The 24,770-nt window shown below is 54.3% G+C and overlaps 3 protein-coding genes across 3 annotated transcripts; 2 read left to right on the top strand and 1 right to left on the bottom strand.

Moving 5' to 3' along the window:
* Positions 1 to 8,250: 8,250 nt before the first annotated feature.
* LOC136021889 (C-C motif chemokine 4 homolog) lies at positions 8,251 to 10,157 on the top strand. Its single transcript, XM_065694563.1, has 6 exons — positions 8,251 to 8,447; positions 8,542 to 8,588; positions 8,881 to 8,957; positions 9,226 to 9,305; positions 9,568 to 9,611; positions 9,815 to 10,157. The coding sequence occupies exons 1-6, from the start codon at positions 8,298 to 8,300 to the stop codon at positions 9,909 to 9,911; spliced, it is 495 nt and encodes a 164-aa protein (XP_065550635.1). The 5' UTR covers positions 8,251 to 8,297; the 3' UTR covers positions 9,912 to 10,157.
* A 952-nt stretch (positions 10,158 to 11,109) lies between these two features.
* Positions 11,110 to 16,626, top strand: LOC136021958 (E3 ubiquitin-protein ligase TRIM58-like). The gene is made up of 7 exons (XM_065694703.1): positions 11,110 to 11,979; positions 12,412 to 12,507; positions 13,854 to 14,084; positions 14,219 to 14,241; positions 14,974 to 15,086; positions 15,650 to 16,062; positions 16,338 to 16,626. The coding sequence occupies exons 1-7, from the start codon at positions 11,260 to 11,262 to the stop codon at positions 16,608 to 16,610; spliced, it is 1,869 nt and encodes a 622-aa protein (XP_065550775.1). The 5' UTR covers positions 11,110 to 11,259; the 3' UTR covers positions 16,611 to 16,626.
* A 6,143-nt stretch (positions 16,627 to 22,769) lies between these two features.
* LOC136021821 (C-C motif chemokine 4 homolog) lies at positions 22,770 to 24,111 on the bottom strand. The gene is made up of 3 exons (XM_065694446.1): positions 23,908 to 24,111; positions 23,509 to 23,623; positions 22,770 to 23,182 (listed from the first exon to the last, which is right to left on the bottom strand). The coding sequence occupies exons 1-3, from the start codon at positions 23,975 to 23,977 to the stop codon at positions 23,095 to 23,097; spliced, it is 273 nt and encodes a 90-aa protein (XP_065550518.1). The 5' UTR covers positions 23,978 to 24,111; the 3' UTR covers positions 22,770 to 23,094.
* Between the last annotated feature and the right edge of the window lie 659 nt (positions 24,112 to 24,770).

Below are 24,770 nucleotides of genomic sequence, written 5' to 3'. Positions count from 1 at the left end.
TCCTCCCGGCTGTGGGTGAGGCGCTCTGGTGTGGAGTGCAGTCGGGCAGACCGCAGCAAGGAGGGTGGGGCATTTCTCTGGTACCACTGGCGGAGGTGAAAATTGGTTACACGTGTTTGAAACACAAAGAAAGAGAAGCGGGAGAAGGTTTTTGCTTCCCCTGAGCAGCTGGCAGATCCATGCTAAGCTGTGCTTCTCCATAAGCTGATTCTCTGGTCCCTTCACTCAGCAGAGCTCTGGGCTGGGACCTGATCTCTGCCTTCTCTCAACTCAGTGAACTGCTAGCTGTGCCAGCTCCTGTAGTTCTGACCAGGGATCCCATCCCGCTCTGGAGGTGAATTTCTCACTGGGACCTTTGCCAGAACTTGGAAGGTTTCTGCAGAATTCAGACAAATCAGCGTCTTTGCAAAGAGACGGAAAACTCCCCAGGTCTGCTCCCGCTTAGTGATGGCAAAAGGGCTGTGCTGTGCTCCATCCTTAAAGCAGGTCATACAAAACCAGTGGCCTTGCCAACACTGGTGGGGAGCATCTGTGCAGAACCACCCTCGCTGCTGCTGCTAGGGGTGATGGGGCAACCTGGGAAAGATTGCTGAGCATGTGGGCTGTCAGGAGCTCTTGTGCAAGCCGTTAAATCGTTCTCCATACTTAACTCACTTCTGTGGCTTATTTTTCAGTCAAAACATTTGCCACGTCAGCCCCACTTATTGCTGTGCTGGGGTTATCAGGTGCATGGCTGACGGGAAACAGTCTCCACCATGTAGTGAGGCCACCTCCAGTTTGTCTCGTCTCCCTGTCTGCTTTCTCTCTAATGTACTTTCTGGAAACCTGCCTCCTCCATTGGGGCTGGTCCCAGAGGAGGTTTAATGGATTTAATCCAGCCACTATTGCAGCAAGGTGATTAATAATTGAAAAAATGAAGTCATTGCCGGATGGAGATGGACGTGAGAAAGAACAGAGGGCATTTGATGGAGGACAGCAAGGTCCTTGTCATCTGCCTCCCACACCTCTACCTGGCTCAAAGCCTCCTGCTCCTGCAGAGGAATGGAGCAGGGAGGCTCAAAGCCTCCCTCTTCAGGGCACAGGCCTGGATCCAGGAGCACTGGATCTCTGCCCCAGGGCAAGGGACCACTGGGTTGAGACCTGTGTTAGCTTTCTCCCTCTTACTGAAGAGCAGAGCCACATCCTCTTCCTCCACAGCTGGGGCATTTTGTGCCTGGGCTGAGCGACTGAGAGACTCCTCTTGCCTGGGCAGGAGTGGAGGGAGGTGGCTGGTTGTGGAACAGCTGTTTCTACACAGGGGCTGTGACACGATGGAGCTGGGATCCAGCCCACAAGTCAGAGCACCCTGGGCTGGCCCAATCCCTGCAGTGGCTCTGTGGGGTTGTGCCTTGGGGCTCAGGCCCAGGCTCAGCTGCTCTGCAGGGGTTTGTGGGGCTGTTTTCCAGTGGAAGAGGTTGTCTTGTTCTGAGGCAGGTTGAGATATGCTCTGGGAGAGGAGAAGGTACCGGGCTGCCCCTGTACATCAGGTCGCATGGGGAGATGACAGGAAAGGGCTAGCAGTGAGCAGGGTGGAGGGAAGGCAGGTTGGGCACAGCTCCTCTCACTCTGCAGGTCCTTTCTGGAAGCCATGGCTAGCTTTGCCCCAATAAAAGGGCCAACTTTTGGCATTCAGCTGCACTATGGGAGCAGGGTGTTGCCTTACCTTCCACCACTGCAGCCTCACCCCCGAGGGAGGAGGGGACCCCCAGGAAGGATGCACAGCTCTCGCAGACCTACCCGTTGTGCCAAAGGGTCTTGTTTAAAAAGGGTCAAAATCACCACAGATCCAAGTCAGTTTCTGTCTGTTGGTAGTAGTCTGTATAACTTTCATCTGCTCAGGTGCTCTGTCCTTGCTCCTGTCTAAGAGGCTGGAATGCAACCTGGAAGCAAAGGGTGACGGGAGAGCCTGTCATGGGGGTGTCTGGCCTATGTGGGGACAGGCACTCTTTCTCAGTGCCACCCACCTGCTGCAGATGCTTTCCCATTTCTGGGGCAGGAGTCCTTGGCTTGGGCCATGGAGCATGGTCACCTTCCTTGCTTTCAGTAGCCACCTGGTTTTCTGCACCTGAGTTATCTTCTGCAGGATGGAGACTACAGGTATGGTGTCTGCTGGGACGTGGAGAGGGTGCTGTGACCCCTCTCTTCTTCCCTTCAGGACACCAAGTGATACCCATCAGGCATTGTCTCCGGCTGGGCTGGTCTGTCCCCAGCTGTGGGGCTCTGCAGGGCACCCTTCCCTTGCTCCTCGCTCTCATCCTCCCTCTCTGCCAGGAGATTGTGTCTCAGCTTGGCTTCAACTCAAAGGAGCTGCCAGCAGAGGGGAAGCGATGGGAGGAGGGGGGCTGAAGGGGCTGCAGGGGCTGTGGGCCATGGTCAGGGTGAAGGAATGCTCCTTTCCCAGGGTGGGGGGCTGGAGGACCCCTCCCCAACCCCTATCCCCAAGCAGAGCTGGGAGAGTCCCAGGGTGCTGCTGCAGGCCTCCTTACCCTCCCATAGCCTGGCTCGGGCTCAGGGCGAGCACAGATCCCCCTTGTTTCAGCAAGAAAATAGAGGCACAGAGAGTGCCACAGTCCTCCTCTGTTACCCAGCTGGCTGCTCGGAGCAGGCGGGCAAAGGGCTCTGTGCAAAGATCTTGCTCTCTTTTACCTTCAGGAGATGAGCTCCCAAGTAGATCCCCTCCAGGCACCCTTTTAGGCACCCCAGAGCATAATCCTTTGAGCCTACCCAAGCAGATGAGGTGCCCGTGGAGGGCAGGTCTCCTGGAAAGCCACGCAGGCGGAGGGCAGTGTGAAGCCCTCCTCAGTTGCAGTCCTGCAGCCACAAATACAACCCTGCCCTGGTGACGGGGCTGTTCGCTCAGACCCTGAGACAAAAACATGAGCCAAAACGCCCCTCTGTTGCTGGGGGCAGGCAGGGTCTGGGGTGCATGGGGTGGCCTGGACCCATAGGAGGGTCTCTGCAAAGCCAAGAGCACCCGGGGCAGCGCGTTGCACTGGGAGTAGTGTGCATTGGGGTGGGGGGGATGTTCGTCATCGGATCCCATTGTTTTGAATGCTCTGGACAAACCAGATGCTGCTGCTGAGTCCTTGTCTGCTTCTGCTGCCAAAGAGCCCCAGGGCTGCTACATGGGGCAAAGAGAAGGGGCAGGAGAGCTTTGGAGGCAAAGCAGCTGCTCAACAGGGGACTGGGAGAGGGTCCTGGAAGGGACTGCTTAGTGAAGGAGCATGAGGGTCCATGGGGCCCTCGTCTCTGTCCTGGGAGAGGTCTCCTGCTTGCTGGGGTTTACAAGGAGGGATGTGGTGAGGCACTGGAATGGGTTGCCCAGGGAGGTTGTGAGTGCTCCATCCCTGGCAGTGTTCAAGGCCAGGTTGGATGAAGCCTTGTGTTGGATGGTTTAGTGAGAGTGAGATGGTTTAGTGTGAGGTGTCCCTGCCCATGGCAGGGGGGTTGGAACTGGATGATCTTGAGGTCCTTTCCAACCCTAACCATTCTATGATTCTATGTAACCCCACAACATCACCAGGTATGTTTTCCACATTAAAGCCTCATCAACTGCCTCTGCTTGTCCAAGAATTCAAAAGCAAAGCGAGCACGGCTTGCAGCCAGATCTGCAGGAGAAGACCCGAACCCAACAGGGACCTTGGGCCAGTGCGGCAGTGGTGGCTGTGCAGGGGAGAAGCTCGCTCCGGAGCACTGCTGGAGGTGGGAAGTGTTTGCCGTCTGCTGGAGTGGTTCCCCACTGCGCGGGCAGCAGGTCCAGCCGGAGCGCTGCCCCAGCCCCGCTCACAGCCCTCGGTGACCCTGGGCACAGCTGCCTGCGCCGGGAGCAGGAGAGCAGCGCCTTTCCAGGGGCGAATAGCTGGTCTTTCCCACGGCCGGACATCCAGGCTTGCTTTGCTTTTGTGTTAGGAGGCAGCCTTGGGCTGCCAGGACGTGATGATCACTGAGGAAAGGTTTTCTGGATATGACTTGGGGTGTGCAGTGCCGGGTGTAGGATCCCTGTGCTTGCTGCGGAAGAGCGTGGGTAGGGAATGAGGCAAGGGCTGCAGGAAGGGCTGTGGATCATAGAATAGTTTGGGTTGGAAAGGACCTTAAGATCATCCAGTTCCAAACCCCTGCCATGGGCAGGGACGCCTCCCACTAGACCGTGTCACCCAAGGCTCTGTCCAACCTGGCCTTGAACACTGCCAGGGATGGAGCATTTACCACTTCTCTGGGCAGCCCATTCCAGTGCCTCACCACCCTCACAGTAAAGAACTTCTTCCTTATATCCAGCCTGAACTTCCTCTGTTTAAGTTTGAACCCATCACCCCTTGTCCTATTGCTACAGTCCCTGATGAGCAGTCCTTCTCCAGCATCCTTTTAGCCCCCTTCAGATACTGAAAGGATCTGGAGAGCCAGTCTACCCCTGCCCTGCCTTTACAGCATGGGCATAGCCCAACACTGACCAGTGCTCTGTGAAGCGTTTGCTTTGTTTCCTTGACTCTTAAAATCGCAGCCTCACTTGCGGGCCCCACGTGTCCCTCCAGCAGAAGCCAACAGGAGGCAGACTTCTCGAGTGCCACGCACCACGCAGCACCAACTCAGCCTCGTCCATCCCTGGGCATATCCAAGCCAACACCCACGTTTTTCTCTTCATTCCTCTGAGCCCCAGTCACACAGTGCCATAGCTGCTGGGCAGATGCTGCTCAGCTCCAGGCAGGTTGGCGCTCAGGACTGAGGGCACCTTCAGGAAGACAAAGGAAGCCTGTGTCTGGCCTTGGGGTACTACCAGGTTCCTGTGAGGGTCACATCCTGACACAGCAGCTGGCCACTTCTGCGGGCTCTTGTCCAAAAGTGAGGCTTTTCTAGGCACCTGAGATGTGTCTTGAAGATGGCACAGACTGCAGCAGTGTATTTCTGCCTTGCTGTGTGCTTAGAAACTGTTGGTGTCTTTCTGCTGACATTTACTAAAAATATCCATCTGGAGGCATATTATGATGCATAAGTTTCAGTCCAGGGATTTCAATGCAATTTCACAAACTACTCTATAGACCTCACAGTCTGGTAGGACCAGTTGTCCTGGGGAATCAAACACGAACAGTCCCAGAGGATGTACACTAAGGAAGGGTCCTTTTAGCCCAGCCTTAGTACCTCCAGGTGTGGCTACATACAACAGACCCCTTGAAGAAAAAGCAAATATTTGTGCTGCCTCCCTCAAGTGCTCTCCCAGCCTCCAAACATTCTCATTTCACAACTCTTGAGCTTATCACTATGAAATCCGAGCCTCGACTCAGACACATGGAAATTTCCTTGCGATCACCACATCCCTTGGCAAGGAGCTCCTCACAGGAAGAGCTGTTGCCTTCTGTTCATTTTGAAGCAGGCGCTTGCCAGCTTCATTTGATGGTCCATGGTTCTCACTCTGTGAGATACAGTGTACAATCAATCGCTATGTGCCACTCTTTCCAGGCCCCTCATCATTTCGCAGACTTCAGTTCCCTTCCTGGGAAGTCTTGATCCCTCTGGAAAACACCTCTTTTTATCTGAGATCTTGCTTGTCTTTCTTGGAGCCTCACCACCCTATAATTGCTGACTTCCCCCAGTCATTCCCTTTCTATTTCCAGCTGGTTCGGACCCAGTTAAAACCAGTATTTCCCCATCAGTGATCTGGCAGCTCCCAGGGCACTGTGACAATGTGATCCCCCAGCCATGACTCAGGGCTGGTTGGTGGAGCCGGCTGCCTTCAGGGCTAAAAAAAGATGTCCTCCTGCATCCCAAATCTGTTCTGGTGATGGATTTAAAGATGCCATGTGTGGTTTCTATCAAAAGCTGAAACACACCATAAGGCAGAGGTTTTAGAGACTCCATAAATAGCTCCTGTTTAGGACGTAGGATATGGAGGAGGTTTCAGAAATCAAAATATTTAGAGATTTGCTTTATTTGTCTTAGCAGAAAGGAGCAGCTAAGACTGAAATACAAAATCTTCCTTCAAGGAAAACAGTGAATAGGGGGAATAACAGAGGTGTCAAAACCTCCAAGAATTCCTTTTGCGATGAATGGAAGCAGAAAACACAGCCCAGTATATCTCAAAGGAGAAAGAATTCATTGAAAGTGTTTAGGCACATTCATATTCCTGATGGAAAACATTGATTTTTCAGAATGAATCTTGACATTTCCATCAAACCCATATTTGAATATTGCAAGAACATCCAGAACATTCAGCTAAAAGCAGCTCCAAGCTGGGCTGTGTTGGTGTGAGCTGCATCAGCGAGGGTGTCCCAAGCCTGTTCTCCTCCTCTCAGTTTTATTCTGGTCTCTGTGTGGAGATGCGTAACAGGAATGCTAAGATTGGTCTGAGCAGAGGATGTGTGCAAATATTGGGTCTGAACACACTGTTAGGAATGGCAGGAGCAGAGGAATGAAAGTGTTGGACATCGGTGGCACCTCAGTTAGCAGGTCACCAAGTGCATTGCGATCACCTCGTCTCGCCTCAGCTTGATCTCAAGCTCATCTCTTTCCATGTGGTTTCCCAGTCTGGCAGTGGGATCTGTCTCAAAGCCTGTTTCTAGCACCCCCAGCCTCAGTCTGCCATGTGTTGCCGCAGGCAGGGCTATTGGTCTGTTACCTTGGCCATCAAGCTGCCAGGTCTCTTGTCTCAGGCAGCACAGCGGTGGCTGGGACAGCCCATGAGGACAGGGGTGTGCATGGGTGCAGGGTGAGGGGAATTGCTTGTGGTGCGTGGCTGAACTGGGCATGCGGTTGGAAGGGAGTGGCTGCATCTGCCCCCCCACATCCTGGAAGCACAAATGCACACATGTTGCAGGAAGAGCTGGAGCAAGGAGGCAGAGTGCAGAGGTGCCGTGGATTTGGGATCATGGCGCAGGGGGTTGGAACTGAGTGAGATTTAATGTCCTTTCCAACACAAACCAGTCTGGGATTCTGTGGTTATAGAGCAGTCAGGATCCCAGATGAATCTGAAGAGCCTCAGCTGTTCAGAGTGGGGTACCATAAGATGTCTCTGTCACAGCCAAGTAAAGCCTCAGCCTTGATTTGGGCTGTCTTGTTTCAGTCTGTGAGTTTAACCCCTGTGTATGATCTGGGATAGCAGCAATCCCATCAGTAGGGGAGATGCAGAAGAGCAACTGGCTATGCTAAATCCTTCACTGGTGCAATGGCAAAGCTGGGGACTGTGCAACGATGGCTGCAGAGGATGTGTGAGGCTGCCTTCTTGCTCCGTGACAGGAGGTGCCTGTTCCTGCTAAGGAAGCATCTTTCCCAAAGCCCTGCTGGCAGAGGGTGCCCTGGGATCCCAGGGCTCTGCAGGCTCATCCAGGCTCCCAGCTCCATGGCAGCAAGGCACCCGCGTGTGCGTGGTCTCACGCTGGGTCAGTTTTGCTTATGTGTAGTAACAGCATCTTAGTGAAGCAAAAGGCTCTGTGTAAAACAGATCCTGCAGTGCCACCTGGGCCACACTTCCTGTCAGGTCTGGCTCACTTTTTCAATCAGTCTGCTGAGACATGATGATGGTATGTCCTTGGGCGTCCCAGGCCTGGAATCAGCTCTCCTTCAGCTGGTCCAGGGAATCTCTTTAATTTCTCTTCTACTTCCTCCTCTGGGTTCCTACAGGGCCACCACTTTTGGCAGTGGTTTCTATTTTGTAATCATCCTCCTCCATAGAGGAGCTAGATCTGTTTCTTTGTTGGACCATCATGAAAGGCAGCCTGCTTGTGTGGCTTTCCCTCTGCAGCTGCGGTTGCCCAGGCCTGGACACGTTCACTAGCACCATGATCTTGCTCTTCCTCCACTCTCCTGAGGCTTCATCCATCAGCCTTTGCTCAGAAGCCAGCAGAGCCCTTCTTTAGGGATGCAGCATTTGATAAGCGTTTTTTCTGCCAGTGCAGTGACACCATTCCCGTCCCAAACACGAGCTAAACCAGCAAATCTTTTCTCTATGTGTCTGTGGCTGCTGGGGAAATGAAAAAGGAGTGTCAGGAGAGCATCAATTCTACACTGCTGGAACCAAATGATCATCTAAGCCAACTCTGCTGTTCCAGCACTGTCATGGGCTTCTAGAGCTCTTTATAAAACACTAATGGCTGATTCTCATGTCCACGGGTAACAGAGTGCTGCTTTAGCTGTCACTGATGTTTGTGAAACTGCGATGTAGCAACAGAACCAGTTTCCTAATGACTCGCTGCAACTGATAGGCAAGGACAGAAGAGGAGCCCAGACCTGGGGTGGCACCATGCTGTACCCTGTGCTCTTCCATCATACTGATGGCCTTCTGGAGCCCATGGAGAAAGTCCGCATCTCCTTGGGGCAGTGCTGCAAGCAGGGCAGACTCACGCACCCTCCGAGCTCCAGTTGCTGTGGGAGAAGTGAATTATCCTAAGTTTGTCTGTGATGCAGACATTCTAGGAAACACAGTGAGTAGCGGCCACAGCCATCCTCCACCCGTTGCCGTCATGTCACTTCTGGGTATGAGGGTCACCTACTAATCTTCTGAATCATTCCTTCTAGGTTCTCTACAGAGTCCTTTGGTCAGGAGTAACAGGAAGAGAAGAGAGGTCATATCCTATTCTCTGTCATTTCGTGGTATCATATCATTATATGATATGGCACATCAGGGCACTGCTGTTATTGGGGCTCTGAGTACTTCACAAGAACCTCTGACTCAGCACTTTTTCCATTGTGTCATGTCTTTCAGCAATGTTTCTGGTGTGTTTCTGTCCTTGCTCGCTGTGTCTCTCTATAAATGAGCTGAACCCAGGAATCCCACATCATGCAAAGCAAGACCTGGAGCAGTCTGGCCTGACTCCTGTAATTTATGTACTCCTACAATTTACTTGCACCCAACAGGAGCATGGAGACCTCCACAGCTGCCCTTGCTGTACTCCTTGTGGCTGTCCTCTGCTATCAGGTCTCCTCTTCTCCAGGTGGGTCCAAGCTCTCTTCTCCAAGAAGCTCTCTTTTCTACTCTTTCCGTGCTGTATAAAGTTTAGTAATGCTTGCACCTTTCTCTTTCAAGCATGTGCTGCAGGCAAGGAGAGGCCTGTCTTGCTACTCCTTGGCTTCCTGAGGGAAGGGTGGCTGCGGTGGGAGCAGCGCTGCCTGCAGCAGGGACCCTCTGCTCTTCTGACCCTGCTTCTCCCACTGGCACTTTTCCCAGCCTGGTTCCATCACAAAGCTTAACTTCTCCTCCAGGGGCTGTCAACTTTGCTCGTTCCTGCTGCCACCAGTATGTAACCGATGAAGTTCCCTTGCACCGCGTGGTGACGTACGGATAAGCGGGCCGCCACTGCCACCTGCCAGCCGTGATGTGAGTAGATCTGCCCAAATACTGGCCACCCTGCTCCACTGAAGGGTGGCAGTGCCAGGAACCTGTGCAAGTCCTAGCAAGGGAAAACACCAGGATGGGCTCTCCCAGGTTAGAACAGCCTGGAGATACCTCAGAGGCCAATCCCACATCCCAGGCAGCCAGTTTCTGGACCTCCCTATTGCATTTGAGTCAAAAGAGCTTTTGGTGACCACCCCTGTCATGCCCAGGTAGCGGGACCCAGCCAGGATGGTGTCTTGACTGGACTAGGCAGGTGAGGACAAACTGGCTTAAGTGGCAGGGAGCAGATTCCCTGTAATGACAGGAAGCCAACCCCCTAGCCCACATTTCCCTGGGATTCTGCAGCTACCGAAGTGTCTGGTTTGCTGGAGTTCATGGGTGGCAAGGAGCAGGCGGTTCCCCTCTTCTCCTCCTCCCCTGCCCTATCCTTTCCTCTCACTGGATTTCCTTCTGTAGATTTATCACAGACCAAGGCAAGAAGGTCTGCGGCAGACCTGGTGATAAGTGGGTCCAGGACATTCTGAAACACCACAACAATGCAGGCAGTGGATAAGCAACACCCTGCTTCCTCCAAGCATCACCTCTGCAAGGACCTACTCTCATGTGCACCTCTGAGACACATCCCTGTTTTCTTATTACTCATGAATTTGGCAGACTATTTAATACAGTGTTCAGCTCATTTATTTAAGTTTATGCAAAGGCAATTTTAATTTATTTGGCATTTCTGTGGAACTTTTCGTTCTGATGTATTGACTGTGTTGAAGCTATTTTTGTATAATAAAAAGGAACAAAACCTCCAGCCTCTCCCAGTGGCTCTCAGGATTCTTCGCAGTGACTGTGGTGAGCAGTGGAGGCTGGGAGCGGGTACAGGTTGACACTAGGGTCTGAGAGGCGGTGGGATGGCTCCTGGCTCCTGGCTGTACAGTCTGCCAAATTCATAGGGGCAAACCCCTAGGAGCAGTAAGGGCAGAGGGCAGGCAGCAGTAAAGGCAGAGGGCAGGCAGCAGTAAGGGCAGAGGGCAGGCAGCAGTAAAGGCAGAGGGCAGGCAGCAGTAAGGGCAGGGGGCAGGCAGCAGTAAAGGCAGAGGGCAGGCAGCAGTAAGGGCAGTGGGCAGGCAGCAGTAAGGGCAGGGGGCAGGCAGCAGTAAGGGCAGTGGGCAGGCAGCAGTAAGGGCAGGGGGCAGGCAGCAGTAAGGGCAGTGGGCAGGCAGCAGTAAGGGCAGAGGGCAGGCAGCAGTAAGGGCAGCGGGCAGGCAGCAGTAAAGGCAGAGGGCAGGCAGCAGTAAGGGCAGCGGGCAGGCAGCAGTAAAGGCAGAGGGCAGGCAGCAGTAAGGGCAGGGGGCAGGCAGCAGTAAAGGCAGAGGGCAGGCAGCAGTAAGGGCAGGGGGCAGGCAGCAGTAAGGGCAGGGGGCAGGCAGCAGTAAGGGCAGGGAGCAGGCAGCAGTAAAGGCAGAGGGCAGGCAGCAGTAAGGGCAGGGGGCAGGCAGCAGTAAGGGCAGGGAGCAGGCAGCAGTAAAGGCAGAGGGCAGGCAGCAGTAAGGGCAGGGGGCAGGCAGCAGTAAGGGCAGGGAGCAGGCAGCAGTAAAGGCAGAGGGCAGGCAGCAGTAAGGGCAGGGGGCAGGCAGCAGTACGGGCAGCGGGCAGGCAGCAGTAAGGGCAGGGGGCAGGCAGCAGTAAGGGCAGCGGGCAGGCAGCAGTAAGGGCAGGGGGCAGGCAGCAGTACGGGCAGCGGGCAGGCAGCAGTAAGGGCAGGGGGCAGGCAGCAGTAAGGGCAGCGGGCAGGCAGCAGTAAGGGCAGCGGGCAGGCAGCAGGCAGGCAGCGGAGGGGCTCTCATCGACACCATGGGTGCTTGGCTCATCACTCAGTGGGCACTGTCCCCTCTGCCACCCGGTGCCTGCGCATGGGTTATTTCTGGCGCTTCCCAATTTATCGCGCTCTCCCGCTCGGTTTCTCTTTCCCTGGACCCAGGCGCCGGAGGAGCCCCAGCGTTCCGGGCTGGCTGCAGCTGCCGCTGCCACGCTCCTCCCCCAGCGCGGCGGAGGCTCCGGTGGCCGGTGCCACACGGCAGCCAGGCCACTGCTCCGCGGCTCTGCCGGCGCTGTCGGTGCTGCCTCACCAGCAGGCCACCAACCGCGCCCCCCGTGGCAGGAAGGAAGCGCCTGGCAAGGCCACGGAGGCCACGATGGCCCTGGCAGGGGCCCTGGAGCGGCTGCAGGAGGAGGCCATTTGCCCCATCTGCCTGGAGTACATGAGCGAGCCCGTCAGCATTGACTGCGGGCACAACTTCTGCCGGGGCTGCATCGCCAAGCACTGCCAGGAGAAGGGTCTCTGGGCTGACGGGCCCTTCTCCTGCCCACAGTGCCGGGCCTCCTGCCACCGCAGCGGCTTCCGACCCAACAGGCAGTTGGCCAACATCGTGGAGAGCATCCGGCAGCTGAGGCTGCAGGGCGGGCAGGGGACGGAGCCGGCGGCGGGGACCCCGCTCTGCCCCCAGCATGAGGAGCGCCTCAAGTTCTTCTGCGAGGAGGATGAGGAGGCCATCTGCGTGGTGTGCCGGGAGTCCCTGCACCACCGCCCGCACACCGTCTACCCCATTGAGGAGGCCGCGCAGGTCTACAAGGTAGGGGAGGCTGGGGATCCCCATCATGCTCCGATGCACCCTGGGCACAGGGGGATCAACCGCCAGGACCCCACTGCCCCATTCCCAACAGCCCTGGCAGCACCGCCGGGACAGCAGAGGAGGGGTGGCAGGGACGGTCACCTCGGTGGAGTGGTGCAGAGCTACTGGCACCCAAACCCTGTGTCCCAGCATCCCAGCAATGCTCCCGGCAGCGTGCCCGCATGCCAGCACTGAGGGGGCACTCACCTTGCTCTCCAAAACCTAAACAGTAAGAAAAATACAGGGAAAACCCAAGGAGCGCGGAGAGGGTTAATGCTGGGAGCGGAGTGAGGAGCGCAGCTGCTGGGTTTGGGTGCCAGGGCCTGGCTGGCACCAGGACAGGAGCCAGCCTGCGGGTGCTGCTGGGGCTGAGCCCGTCTCTTCGCTTTCCAGGTCAAACTCCAGAAGTCCTTGGAGCATCTTTCAAAGGAAGTGGAGGACATCAGGAAGCGTGAGTCGGCAGAAAGGATGAAGACCCAGGAGTGCAAGGCACGTGTCTGGCTTAATTCTTACAGACATGACTGTGTGCAACTGTAAAAAAATCAAGCGGAAAGAAGTGCTTAGTGAAGGGCAGCTCCCCCGAAACCACAGGGTTAAACAAACGGACACTGGGTACTTTGTACTTGCCCTTTGTTTTGCAATGTGTGCATGAGTTAGAAGCCAGGCATGAGCCACAAAGTGAGCTTTGCTCCCCAGCAATAGGAACTGTTTTCGTTATGAAAAGCTGAATTACTGCACCTCTGCCCGACTCCAAAGCAGCCCAGGCAGAGCAGACACCAGCAAAACAGCTGCATTCCACATCCCTCCAGAAGCAGGGAAGTGAAAGTAACCGCAGAAAAGGAAGCACGGGACCAAGTTACCCAGCTCTGAGCTGGAGCTGGTGATTAACCAGCTTTGGCAGAGAGAACTGGTTTCTCCAGTTATCTGCTCAGCTCTGCTGCCTGCCCACAGCCCGGCCACTCCCTGCAGTGTCCCCGTTGGGTCTGAGATGGGGCCGGGGATGGAGGCGGTGGATGAACCATATCACTGTCCCCTGTTCACCCAAGCCGCAGAGTCCCTTGTGAGCGCTGGGGGGGAAGTGGCTGTGACCATCCTTGCTTATCAAACCTCCGTGGCTCAGGTCCAAGAAATCATGTGCTTGGATGGAAAAATGAACGCAGTTCAGTTTCCTTTCACTTATCTCCTGCAGTCCGAGGTTCCATGACCCTGGCTATCTGCAGCATGCTTTCCTGGTGCTTTGGGTTTTGAGCCGATTTATAGGACTGAGGAGAAAATCCCTAACGCACCAGCAAACCATGCCTGTTGTGGTCTCCTCACCCTGGGCTGCACTGAGATACCCTGGCTCCCCCTTTCCATCCCTCCCCAGCCCTGGGGCTTCTTCCACCTCTTTCCCTTTGGAAAGAGGTTAACAGCCCTTGGTTACCTTGTTTCCCTGGGTTAGCAGCCAAGTCTTTTTCCAGCCTTTCTTCTGGGCCGCCCAAGCACTGACTGAGTGTGGATCTAGCTAGAGGTACAGGTAGTACCACATCTAATACAAACCAGCCCTGATAGTATCCCCTTGCAGCCCAATAAACCCCAGTGCTGCACCAAGTCATCATTACACATCTGGTGTCCAGCTGGGCAGAGATGCCCTGGGCAGTCCTACTGCTTATAAACTGAGTCTGTGGAGTGGGAGCTCAGCACTTGGCCTCCGGCTGGCTTTATTGACTAAATACACTTAACAGAAAAATGTGGTGGTTTCCCAGGGCCTGATGCTGGCTGCTGGAGCATCTGTCCCCGTCCTGTCTGCTGGCTAATATTGCCTGTCTTCATCCCATGTTTCTTCCTATCACAAGGAGACAGTGAAGAAAAAGCGAGAGAGGATTGTGAGCGAGTTCGGGAAGCTGCATCGGCTGCTGGCCGACGAGGAGAAGCTGCTGCTCCAGAAGCTGGAGGAGGAGGAGAAGAGGATTCTGCTGTTGATCAACGAAAACCTGGCCAGGCTGGTGGAGCAGAAGTGCTTCCTGGAGGAGCTGATCCTGGAGATAAAGGAGAAGATCCATCAGCCAGCTGATGGGCTGCTCAAGGTCAGGCTATGCCACCAGCCCCACTAACTCAACCCCAGTGCCTTTGCTGTCTGTGTGGGTGGCCAGGGCCAGAAGGACCAGTGGGCACAAGGCTCTGGAGCCGCACACCCAAAATGGTTTTTCTCTTCTTCTAGGACATGAAAAACATCCTCTGCAGGTAGGTACCCATGCTCCTACCGTCCTGGCTGCCTCCAGGCTCTGAGATGTTCATGTCTGGTCCACGTCAGCCACCCCCCAGAGCCAAAGGTCTTGCCTGGTCTTGTGTTGTGTGGGATGTGTCCCCTCCTAAGAGACACACTGGGTAGCTCCCCTTTCTGCTTCTTTCCCAGAGCCTGGCACAGCCACTCACTGCATTTATAGCTCTGGACCCATCATAGAATCCCAGACTGGTTTGGGTTGGAAGGGACCTTAAAGCACATGCAGTTCCAATCCCCTATAATGCACAGGGACACCTTCCACTGGAGCAGCTTGCTCCAAGCCCCTGTGTCCAACCTGGCCTTGAGCACTGCCAGGGATGGGGCAGCCACAGCTTCTCTGGGCACCCTGTGCCAGCGCCTCAGCACCCTCACAGGGAAGAGCTTCTGCCTAAGAGCTCAGCTCAGTCTCCCCTCGGGCAGGTTCAAGCCATTTCCCTTGGCCTGTCCCTACAGGCCCTTGTCCCAAGCCCCTCTCCAGGTTCCCTGCAGCCCCTTTAGGCACTGGAAGCTGCTCAACCTGCTGGTCACACTTATCAGCCTTGCTGGTTAATGAGCAGTTACCCCTAGTGCTCACAGTCAAATAGCTCAGGGGAGAGATGCATCTGTGCAACAGAAAGGCATTAACTCCCCAGCAGGAGACTGGCAGTGCTGTGGGCTCTGGATACAGCCCACGGGCATCACTCTCCTTTCAGGTGTGAGGGGGTAACATTTCCATGCCCCAAGGCTGTGTCTGTGACCCTAAAGGAGGACTACAGCATCCCAGAACGCTGCCTGGGCATGAGGGACATGCTGAAGAAGTTCAAAGGTAAGGTGGCTGCTTTTGTGCCAGCTCCTGGCACACCTGGGTCCTGGTTCACCCCCCTTTCCCACCCATACCCTGGGGCTTGGGGACTTTTTGTCAATAAGCTTTGTCCAACTGGCCCCTGTTTATTTACTGGTGAGTTCAGGGCGGTTTCATGGAGGGGAGACCTTCCTCATTCTGCTCTTGAATGAGTTGTGAGCTGACCCTGAAGTCTAGGAGGTCACTCAGGAGTTTCAGGCTCCGCATTGCCCACAAGGTCCTGCTGTCAGTGCTGGCTATTTGTGAAGCTGTGCTGGGGGCAGTGGAGCCATTCTCATTCTATTCCTGCTCTGCAGCTAGATGCCAAATGCTTTGATGTGCTTCACGGTTAGCATGATCTTCTGTGTTGCGCTTCTCTGCTGCTGGGCAGTGCTAGGAGCAATGCAAAACCATGGGCACAAGCAAATAAATGTGGGAGGTGGGAAGATCTGGAAAAGCCCCCCATGTCCAAGTTTCAGGCACCTGCTCAGGTGCATGCCTGCAGACCTCTGAAGCCCCATTGTCCTTCCACCCTTCTCTCGCTCCAGTGGATGTGACTCTGGATCCCGAGACGGCACACCCTGAGCTCACCCTGTCCGAGGACTGCAAGAGTGTGCGGCGAGGGAGCAAGAAGCTTCTTCTGTCCCTCTTTGACAACCCCAAGAGGTTCAGCACGGCTCCAGTGGTGCTGGGGAGCCAGGTCTTCTTCTCGGGCCGCTGCTACTGGGAGGTACAGGTGGGAGACAAGCCAGAGTGGGGCTTGGGGCTCTGCAGAGAGTCTGCCAGCCGGAAGGGCAACATCCTCTTCTCCCCTAACAACGGCTACTGGGTGCTGCGGCTGCAAAATGGGGGCAACTATGAGGCCCTCACCTCGCCTGTCTCCCCTCTGACCCTGGCTGTGAGACCCCGGCGCATTGGGATCTTCCTGGACTACGAGGCAGGAGAAATCTCCTTTTACAATGTGAGCGACCGCTCCCACGTGTACACCTTCACTGACAGGTTTTCAGGAAACCTCCGGCCTCTCTTTTTCCTGGGCGCCTTTTTGGGGGGCAGGAATGCAGAACCCTTGGTGATCTCTTGGGTCAGGGACACACAAGGGACTGGGTGCATCATCCTGTGACAGCAGCTGCTCTGGTTTCGCACTTTTGGGCAGGGAGCTGGGAGCTCAACCAGCTCTTCCTGTGAGCGGGGCAGCACCAGGGAAACACCTGCGTGCCTTGGTGCATGTCCTGGCAGGGTCCCTGTGTGCTCCTGGCTGCTGGGGGTGACCTGACAAGTGTGACACCCGCCATGCACCTGACACTCACCGTGCACCCGCCATGTGCCATGCCTGTGCTGGGAAGGACATTTTGCACTGGGGATGTGCCACAACCCTTGGCGCTGCCGATGGGGACAGGGGAGCCCCCTGACCAGCCTGCTGCTCATGTCATGGGCTGCTGGAAAAGGTATGCACACAACCTAATGTGTAGTGCTGATTTTAGTGTGAATTATTCTGGAACAAGGCAATAAAGGGTTGATGTGGAGAGCCTCTGCAATGAGCAGTGTGGTTTTGGGGTACTTCCATCCCTGGTCATTACCCCCAGCTAAGATGCAACGTCTCAGAGGGCAAAGGGTGCTGTGGGATCTGGTCGTGCCCAGCCTAAAGAGGGTCCTTGAGAGATCCTGCTGTGGCATCACTGAGACACTACACTAAGGCAGGCACCCACCCAGCAAGAATTTTGTAGCAGCAGCTGCCTGCGTAGTTGGCCATGCTTCAACATCAAAGAGTCGTAGAACCACAGAATGATTTGTGTTGGAAGGGACCTTAAAGCTCCTCCAGTTCCAACCCCTGCCACAAGCAGGGACACCTTCCACTGGAGCAGCTTGCTCCAAGCCCTGTCCAGCCTGGCTTTGAGCACTGCCAGGGATGGGCTGAGGCCTTTGATGAAGGTGAGGGGACATCTGTGTGGGTGTGGGTGGTTGCTGTGCTGCTCTCTCTCATCCCACAGGGCGGTGATAACCTCCAGGTCTGGTAGCTCCAACTCCTCCACCTCCCCTCACAAGCCACAAGGGAGGGAAATCTCTAGGCATGGGAAGTGGTGCATTGCTGACCCCAGGACAGGGACACTACAGGGGCTGCAAAACTCTGGGAAAGGAAAATAACCCAGTCTCTGCTGAGGTCTCCAAATTCGCCTTTGATCTCTCCTTCCCCTGAGACATCCCCTGGAACATCCCTCCTGCTCCAGGCTGTATTGTTGCCCCAGGCTCTCGCCTCAGTCTGCCACTGTGTTGCTGGAGGAAAAGCTCTCAGGTTCTTAAGCTCCACTGTGGCATCAGCCAGCTCTAGTCATCTAAACCAAAGGGATGCGGTACACAGGGCCAGGAGACTGGAGACACTGCCTGGGGGCAGGTGGGGCGGAGGCAACGCCAGCAGCTGTGTGCTGCCAGCTGGAGCTCACCCTTCAGACAGAAATAATGAATCTGCTTAATTTAAATATGAACTCAATTCAAATGAAATGAGGCCTGATAAAACATGGTCTGAAATGCTCAGCATGATTTCTCTGGGCATGTCCTGGATGATGCTTTAGGAGTCTCCCAGTGAGAAATGACGCTGGACAGCTCCTCTCACCTTGAGTTTCATTGCATTTTGGAGAGTCTCACCCCTTCATCTTCAGCTGCAGGCTCTTTAGTTTGGAAGCTGTGTGGCAGGGAGAAGAGACTAGCTAGAAGTCCCAGGTTTGCCATGTCCCGGGAAGGAGAAAGGCAATGGGTCTTGGTGGGCTCTGCAGCTCACTGATCTCCATGGAGATCTTACAGAGGGAGTTTATGGAGCCTGGGGAGATGAGAAAGGGCATGAACCTGGAGATCTTGTCAGAGGGCTGGAACCAGAGGCAGTGGAGGGGGGGAGTGGTGAGGACGGCCAGGGAACCTGTTGTGCAGGGTGACAGCTGGGAAGGGCAGCCTAAATGTCACCAGGGCAGAAGGAAGTGGTAGGATGGAAACTGTCCAGAAAGTGTGAGCACTCTGACTGTGGCAAGCTGACAGATGAGTGGCATCTGCTGTAGCAGCAGAGGGATGAAGAATATTTCCAAAGAGGTGCGAGGAAGTGCAATATTTCAGAGATCTTGCAAATAGGGGGAAGAAATGAAAGAGCAGGAAGGATATGAAATCACCCCAATGCAGCATGCAAGGCATTCCTAGAAATCATGAATCTGCCTCTCTCAAGAAGGAGAGTAAAGGCTGAAAGCATGAGATAGCTCTGAATAGGCTATGAAAATTTCTGTCTTGCTCTCCACATCATCTGCAACTAAGACACCCCTCAGGGCCAGTACCAGTCTGCTCTGAGATACCCAGTCTGAGTGGTAGTGGGCATCTAGAGAAAAGTCAGCAGCTGGCTTTTACAGCTCCCTGGTGACTTAAAGCTAAGTTGCTCCTAAAGCTATTTGCAAACAGGTTTTCTGTTTAGGTCAGGACAAGTTGAGCTGGTCCCTGTCCTTGGTGGAAGTGTGTTTATTGCCTGGCTCTGGCCTCTACGCAGATCCTACCCAGCAAGGGCCAGGTCCTGCTTGGTCCACCCAGCTCTGCCTTGAGGGAGATCTGCGTGGCACAGCATGGTCTGACCCAAGCACGTGGATCTTTCTGCAAGTGCTCCTGCTCCCCAGGTACCTGGCAAGCTGGTGACGCTCGCACAGCCTCATAAGATTATTTCTTGCCAAAGGAGCTGACCTGTGTGTGCCAGGATAATCACGGTCACACCATGTCCATTTGGTTTCTATATGCTGAAAGGAGGTGGGCACATACATATGCATATGCATATATTTTACAGGGACATTTTTGGTTGCTAGTCTCTTGCTCTGGTGAGTCCCAAACTGATCTGCTCAAGATGTCTGGTGTTACTGAAGGCAACAATCCCTTGGGATACCATGTCTGGCAGAACAGCCATAGACAGGGTGATCAGGGGGCTGTTTTTCTGAGCAATCAGTAGACTGATGTCACATTTTTGGGCTGTGGCAGTTTGGTCACCCAAAGGCATGGACAGTGTCCCCTGCAGCAAAATTTATAGACCTAAGGCTTTAGAAATGCACTTTCTCAACAAATATTAGCTTCTTTCTTTCTCTTTTAGTCCAGTGAAAAATGCTTCATCATCTTGGGGGGGTGTGAGTTGTCATCTCCGTCTTTCTAAGAACTGAGCAGAAGTGTTCTTGGTTGCCACTTCTTCCTTCTGCTGGCTGTTATGTGGAAGGTGATACACAGGCACCATTTCTAGCATAATACTTTCATGTCTTCCGCAGCCCTGGAAGTCTGGAACATATCACTGTTTTGGAAAATATTACTTTTGTACACAGCATGCAAAACCATCCCCTTTCACATGCCTTTTTTTGGATGCTGGCCTCCCAAAAGAGTATTCCTCATCTTGGTGTCACTGGGAAGAGCTGTTTTGGGTGGAGGACCGAGCCTCGCTCCCTGTAGCAAGCCAGGGCCCCGGTCCCTGAGATGGTTGGGAAGGCACAGAGCTGGAACTGCTGAGTGCGCTGGCATTTTACCTTCAGGATGTCTAATTCCTCTCTGAAAAAAGTGGAGATGTAAAAGCCGTCAGCCCATGATCTTTGATTGCCACTAATCCCTACCTCACTGAGCCCAGCCCAGCTCCCCCTTCTATGCAATGCCAGACTGACCTCCGACTCTCCTGGCTGTCGGTATACCTCAAAAAGCCTACAGACACACTAGGGTGATACAGACAACAAATGTGTAGAAATGTGCATGTCTATTATAACAATGGTGTTGTTCTTATCATGGTAATGATTTATTTTTGTTCACCGCTTGGCCTTCCCAGGGTTTCATTAAAAATACTTGCTTTCATATACATTGCACAAAATGGTTAGTAAATGTCACACTCTAGTTCCAGGATGCCATTTAGTAGTTTACAAATTCTGAAACCCTTGACACCATCATTCTTGCGTTGGTCTGAATCTAGAGGAAACCTCCCGTACACCTCCCTCCTCCTGGGTCCCAGTATCCCCCGCATGCACAGAGTCACCACTGGGTGCAGATCTGAGCTCATGGTGACAGGGGTAGTGAAGGCTCTGCCTGCCTGTCCGTACTCCTGACCACTTCCCTGCACTCCTCCTCCTCCTCCTTTGCAGAACGTGGTGGCTCTGAAGATCTCTAAGGATGCTTTCTCCATGCACCCACTGTTTGCTGGCTGGCCTTGGAGGCAGCTGCTAGCTTGCTCAAAGCTTCTGTCTGCCTTTGCCTTGCTCGTGCAGGCTTCAGTCACACCTCAGTGCTGGGGGTGTGGGTTAACAAGAGCTCTGTGTTCCTCACATGCACTTCTCTGAGCTGTCACATGTAGGCGGGTGTAAGATCAAGAAAGACATGAGCAATTCAGGACTCCCTGCAGGCTCCCTGAATAGCAGTGAGGAGTTAGCTGAGGTACCCAGGGTGGGTGTCTGCTGTGGGTGGCTTGAATGTGACCTGGGTTCTTAAGGATGCTGGTGCATGGGCTTGTTTGCAGCAGGCTCAAACAGTGCATGGGCTGGATTGCAATCCTTGGATGACTGCACTCTGTATCCACAGGGACAGATAGAGCTTGTACCCGGGAAGAACTGTAGAGGCTCAAGCCGTTTTGGGATGACCACGTTGCAGGTCTTCCACATCCTGTCCTCTGGTCCAGCTGTTCCCTGGAGTGAGGACAGCTCTGAGCACTCAGTTTTGTGCCAATCCCAATCTCTCCAGGGTGAAGCTACATGGCTCTGGCACTCAGCTATGGGGCAGGCTGGTACCCAACAACTAAGGTGTCCTTGGTCTCCAGCATGGCCATGATGAGCCTGGCACCCAGGGCAGGCCATGGGGCATGTGGTGCCTGGGGAGTCAGGGCTGTGACCAAACCTACTGCCCTGCTGCAGAAGCAGCTCTTTGTCACCAAGGCACAGCTGCCTTCATGGTGATGTCCACCCGAACCTCCTGGCCATCAGCCTCTCAGGGAAGGGTGCCCTGGCCCTGCTCACTGGCACAGTTCTCCTGTTAACCTCCTCCTCCCCAGGTCCTATTTAGGCTGGGTGCAGTCAGCGCTGCGTTGGGATGACTGATGGAGTGCTCATCACCCTGTGGGCTGAGGAGCTGGGGGCTGCAGTTCCTGACTTGACAAGGTGCCCGACATAATCGATATGCTCCTTGCTCCCTCAAACACCCCCTCATCTGCCTGGTCCCTTCCAGCCACACCTGAGGCTCTGCTCTCTGGATGGCTCCCATCCAGCCTCTACCCTGTGCTTGCTCATTCTCATCCTCTCCCAGGAACCCCCTTCCTTCAGCTCTGCAGCCCCTAACATATGAAAGACGTGGAGCTGCTGGAGCGAGGCCAGAGGAGGCCACAGAGGTGCTGCAAGGGCTGGAGCAGCTCTGCTCTGGAGCCAGGCTGAGAGAGCTGGGCTGGGGCAGCCTGGAGAAGAGAAGGCTCCTGAAGGGGAGACCTGAGAGCAGCTCCAGTGCCTAAAGGGGCTGCAGGGAACCTGGAGAGGGGCTTGGGACAAGGGCCTGTAGGGACAGGCCAAGGGGAATGGCTTGAACCTGCCCGAGGGGAGGCTGAGATGAGCTCTTAGGCAGAAGCTCTTCCCTGTGAGGGTGCTGAGGCGCTGGCACAGGGTGCCCAGAGAAGCTGTGGCTGCCCCATCCCTGGCAGTGCTCAAGGCCAGGTTGGACACAGGGGCTTGGAGCAAGCTGCTCCAGTGGAAGTGCATTACAGGGGATTGGAACTGGATGAGCTTTAGGGTCCCTTCCAGCTCCAGTCATTCTATCCTTCTATGATTCCTGCTCCTCTCCCATGTGTCTCACTGATGTTCATGTTTGTCATCCCAAACTCGGTGTGTGAACACTGGTGGGTGAGCTGAGTGCAGGCAGGTCTCTGACTTGAGTCTTCCATTGGGCTGCCCTAAAGGCACCAGAAGTCCAGGCAGGGCGAACCCAAACCCTTGTTGTTCATCCAACAGCGTGTGTCCAGAGCTGATCAGAGGAACTTACATGCCATCAGTGGTGTGCTCCATCTCCTTCAGCTCCAGTGGGAGACCAGCCCCAGGGCTGTGGTGGAGATGAAGGGTGGTGAAGGGGCAGCTCATGCCCTGTCGCTGGGGTCTGGCGGGGTGATTGCAGGGGGATGCTGCATTTCCAGACAGGCGATCCCAGGGCTGGGCAAGTTTCTGAGGCACTGAGACAAAGCACCTTTTCTCATAAGGGGGCACATCTGCTATAAGTGAGACTTTGCCGAAACACAATTACATCTTGTAGTGAAACAGGTATTTTCATCCTCGGCTCGGGGAATAGCTGATCCATTTCAGTTGAAAGTCTCAGAAAACTTCTCCTGAAACAGCCGGTACATTAAATTTCATCCCCTAAAGGTAACATTATAATTAACTATAATGGGGCCAGCAATGGAATTTAACCAGTTGCAGTAGTCATAATGAAGTAAACACCTTACAAAAGGAATGAGCCAAGCTACCTGAATGTAATCTATGCCCTTCTCACACCTACTCCTTCATGTTTTTTCTCTTCCTTTTTTGCAAAACAGGGATGTTCAGACAGTGAAATCTTGTGGGGGTTTCGACAGCATAGGAAAGGAGATAAAGAGCATGTTACCACTATAATAATTTCAGCTATTGTCATTGCAAAGAATTTCAATAGAGGCAAAGACAGAAATTTCTTAGAAAAATATTTCTTTATTGAAATTCTAATCAAATATTACATCAAAAATTCAATTCATTAAATACAGAAAATATAACCTGTGCATGAGTCTGCATTTAAAAAAATATATCTTTTAAATAATAGTCTTGTTTGTCTGCCATGGAGTTATTGCACTTTATCTCTGCCCTATAAATAAAATAAATAGCAAAACACTAAAGTCAGATTCTGGACCATTTTCAGTTTCTCAGCTCTCTTTAAATGCCATGCAAGCATTTCTGATGGGGCCCGCAATGGCCAGAGCTCTCTCGTCCCATCAGTGGGAGACACGGGTGGCAGGATCTCACTGCAGCTCCAGGTCATTCCTGTACTGCTTGACCCAGTCCTGATCGGGGTCAGCGCAGACTTGGCGGCCCTTCTTTGTGATAAACCTGTGGGGTGCAGAGAGGTAAGTTTTAGGTGGGAGGGCGCTGCCTGGGGGGGAGCCCTGCCCCAAGCCCCGGCTTTCCCGACAGTCAGCAGAATTTGGGCATGCAGGATGCTGTGCCTGTCCCGTCAGGCTGTCACCAGCTAGCTTGCAAAGTGGCAGAGCAGGACTGGCCTGAGCCCATGGACCACCCCCTTGTACCTCTTGTCCCCTCATCCCTCCCATCCCTGGGGCCAGCCGCCATCCTCCCTCCTGTGAAAAGGGTCCTTCCCTGGTTGGATCCTCAGCCCAAAGGGGAAGCCCACCACCACCCAGGACGAGAGGACTTACACGACTGCTGGCTGGGGGCACTGGCTGCTGGTCTCATAGTACTCTATCACGAAGCTGCGGGGCAGCTGCCGGGACGTGTAGGTGAAGCAGCAGGAGGTTGGTGGGTCGGAGCCAACTGTGAAGGGCAAAGATGGCTCTTGTCAGTGGCAAGGTCTGGGGACCATATGAATTCCTTCCTTTTCTGGGCTCACCCAGAACCAACACTGACAGAGCCCATGCCGTGATTTGAGCTGTGCCTTTCCCATGGCAGGAGAGCCCCAATGGCCCTGAAGCACCTGCCAGAGGATGGTCTGACACAGGAAGGGACCCAGGGATGGAAACACTGGCAGAAGGCACCCCGTCCCTGCAGTGACAGCTCTCCTGTCCCCAGTTAGAGAGGAGGGGGAGAGCTGGACTTACTTGGTGAAGCAGAGGTCTGGTAGCAGAAGGCAGCAATGAGAATGGCAAGGGCAGCCACAGAGACCTTCATGTCAGATGAGAAGTGGTGGCTGGAGCTGAAGCAGGCAAGTGGAGCTTGTCAGCCTCTTCTCTGTCTGATGCTGAAACAGTCAGCAGCTCCTCAATTTATGGAGTGAGGAGGTCCATGCAGCGGCTTGCGTAGGCACGGTGGAATTTCCACCAGAGGAGAGGCTGCTTGTGGCACAAGTCTCGTGGTGGAACAAAGCAGTAGCCCCAGCCCCGGAAGGGTGAAGCTACCCCCTTGATTCAGTGCCTTCCCAGTGACACAGGATATGAAACAATTACCACTGCTATTTGTGCTGCTTTCATGCATGTTCCTTAGTAAGAAGTTCCCCTATGGAGGTTCCTGCATTTGCCAACAGGCTGCTGTTACCCAACCTGCCCAAGCAGCTTGGAGTTGAGAGTGCATCCTTCCAAGGGCTGAAGAGTATGAATGAGACGAGGCCCGTGAGGGAGAAAGGGGCTGAGGTGTCCTCTGCCTTGGACTGTTTCCCTCCCACATCTGCACAGCCCACGCTGCTCCAGTAGCAGGAGATTGGAGCTGTTACCAGTGGGGTCCATGACCTGTCCGTGCTTCACATAGTTTGAAGGGATTCGGGGCATGTCCTGCAGCCACGGCAGCGCTGCAGGCACCAGCACGGATGGAGGTGGGCATGAAATAAGACTTCCAGAAGCTGAAGCACCAGGGATTGTTCACTGGAAAGGAGCTACCAGCCTACACACAGACTACTGTGGAGGTCTACGAAACTCCTCCCTGTCTCTAAGGAGGAGAGGGAAGGCCTGGCAAGGACATAACGGATGCT

Source organism: Lathamus discolor, chromosome 14 (assembly GCF_037157495.1).
Source record: "Lathamus discolor isolate bLatDis1 chromosome 14, bLatDis1.hap1, whole genome shotgun sequence".
In the NCBI taxonomy this organism is placed as follows: Eukaryota; Metazoa; Chordata; class Aves; order Psittaciformes; family Psittacidae; genus Lathamus; species Lathamus discolor.
This window is presented reverse-complemented; position numbering and strand designations above follow the sequence as displayed.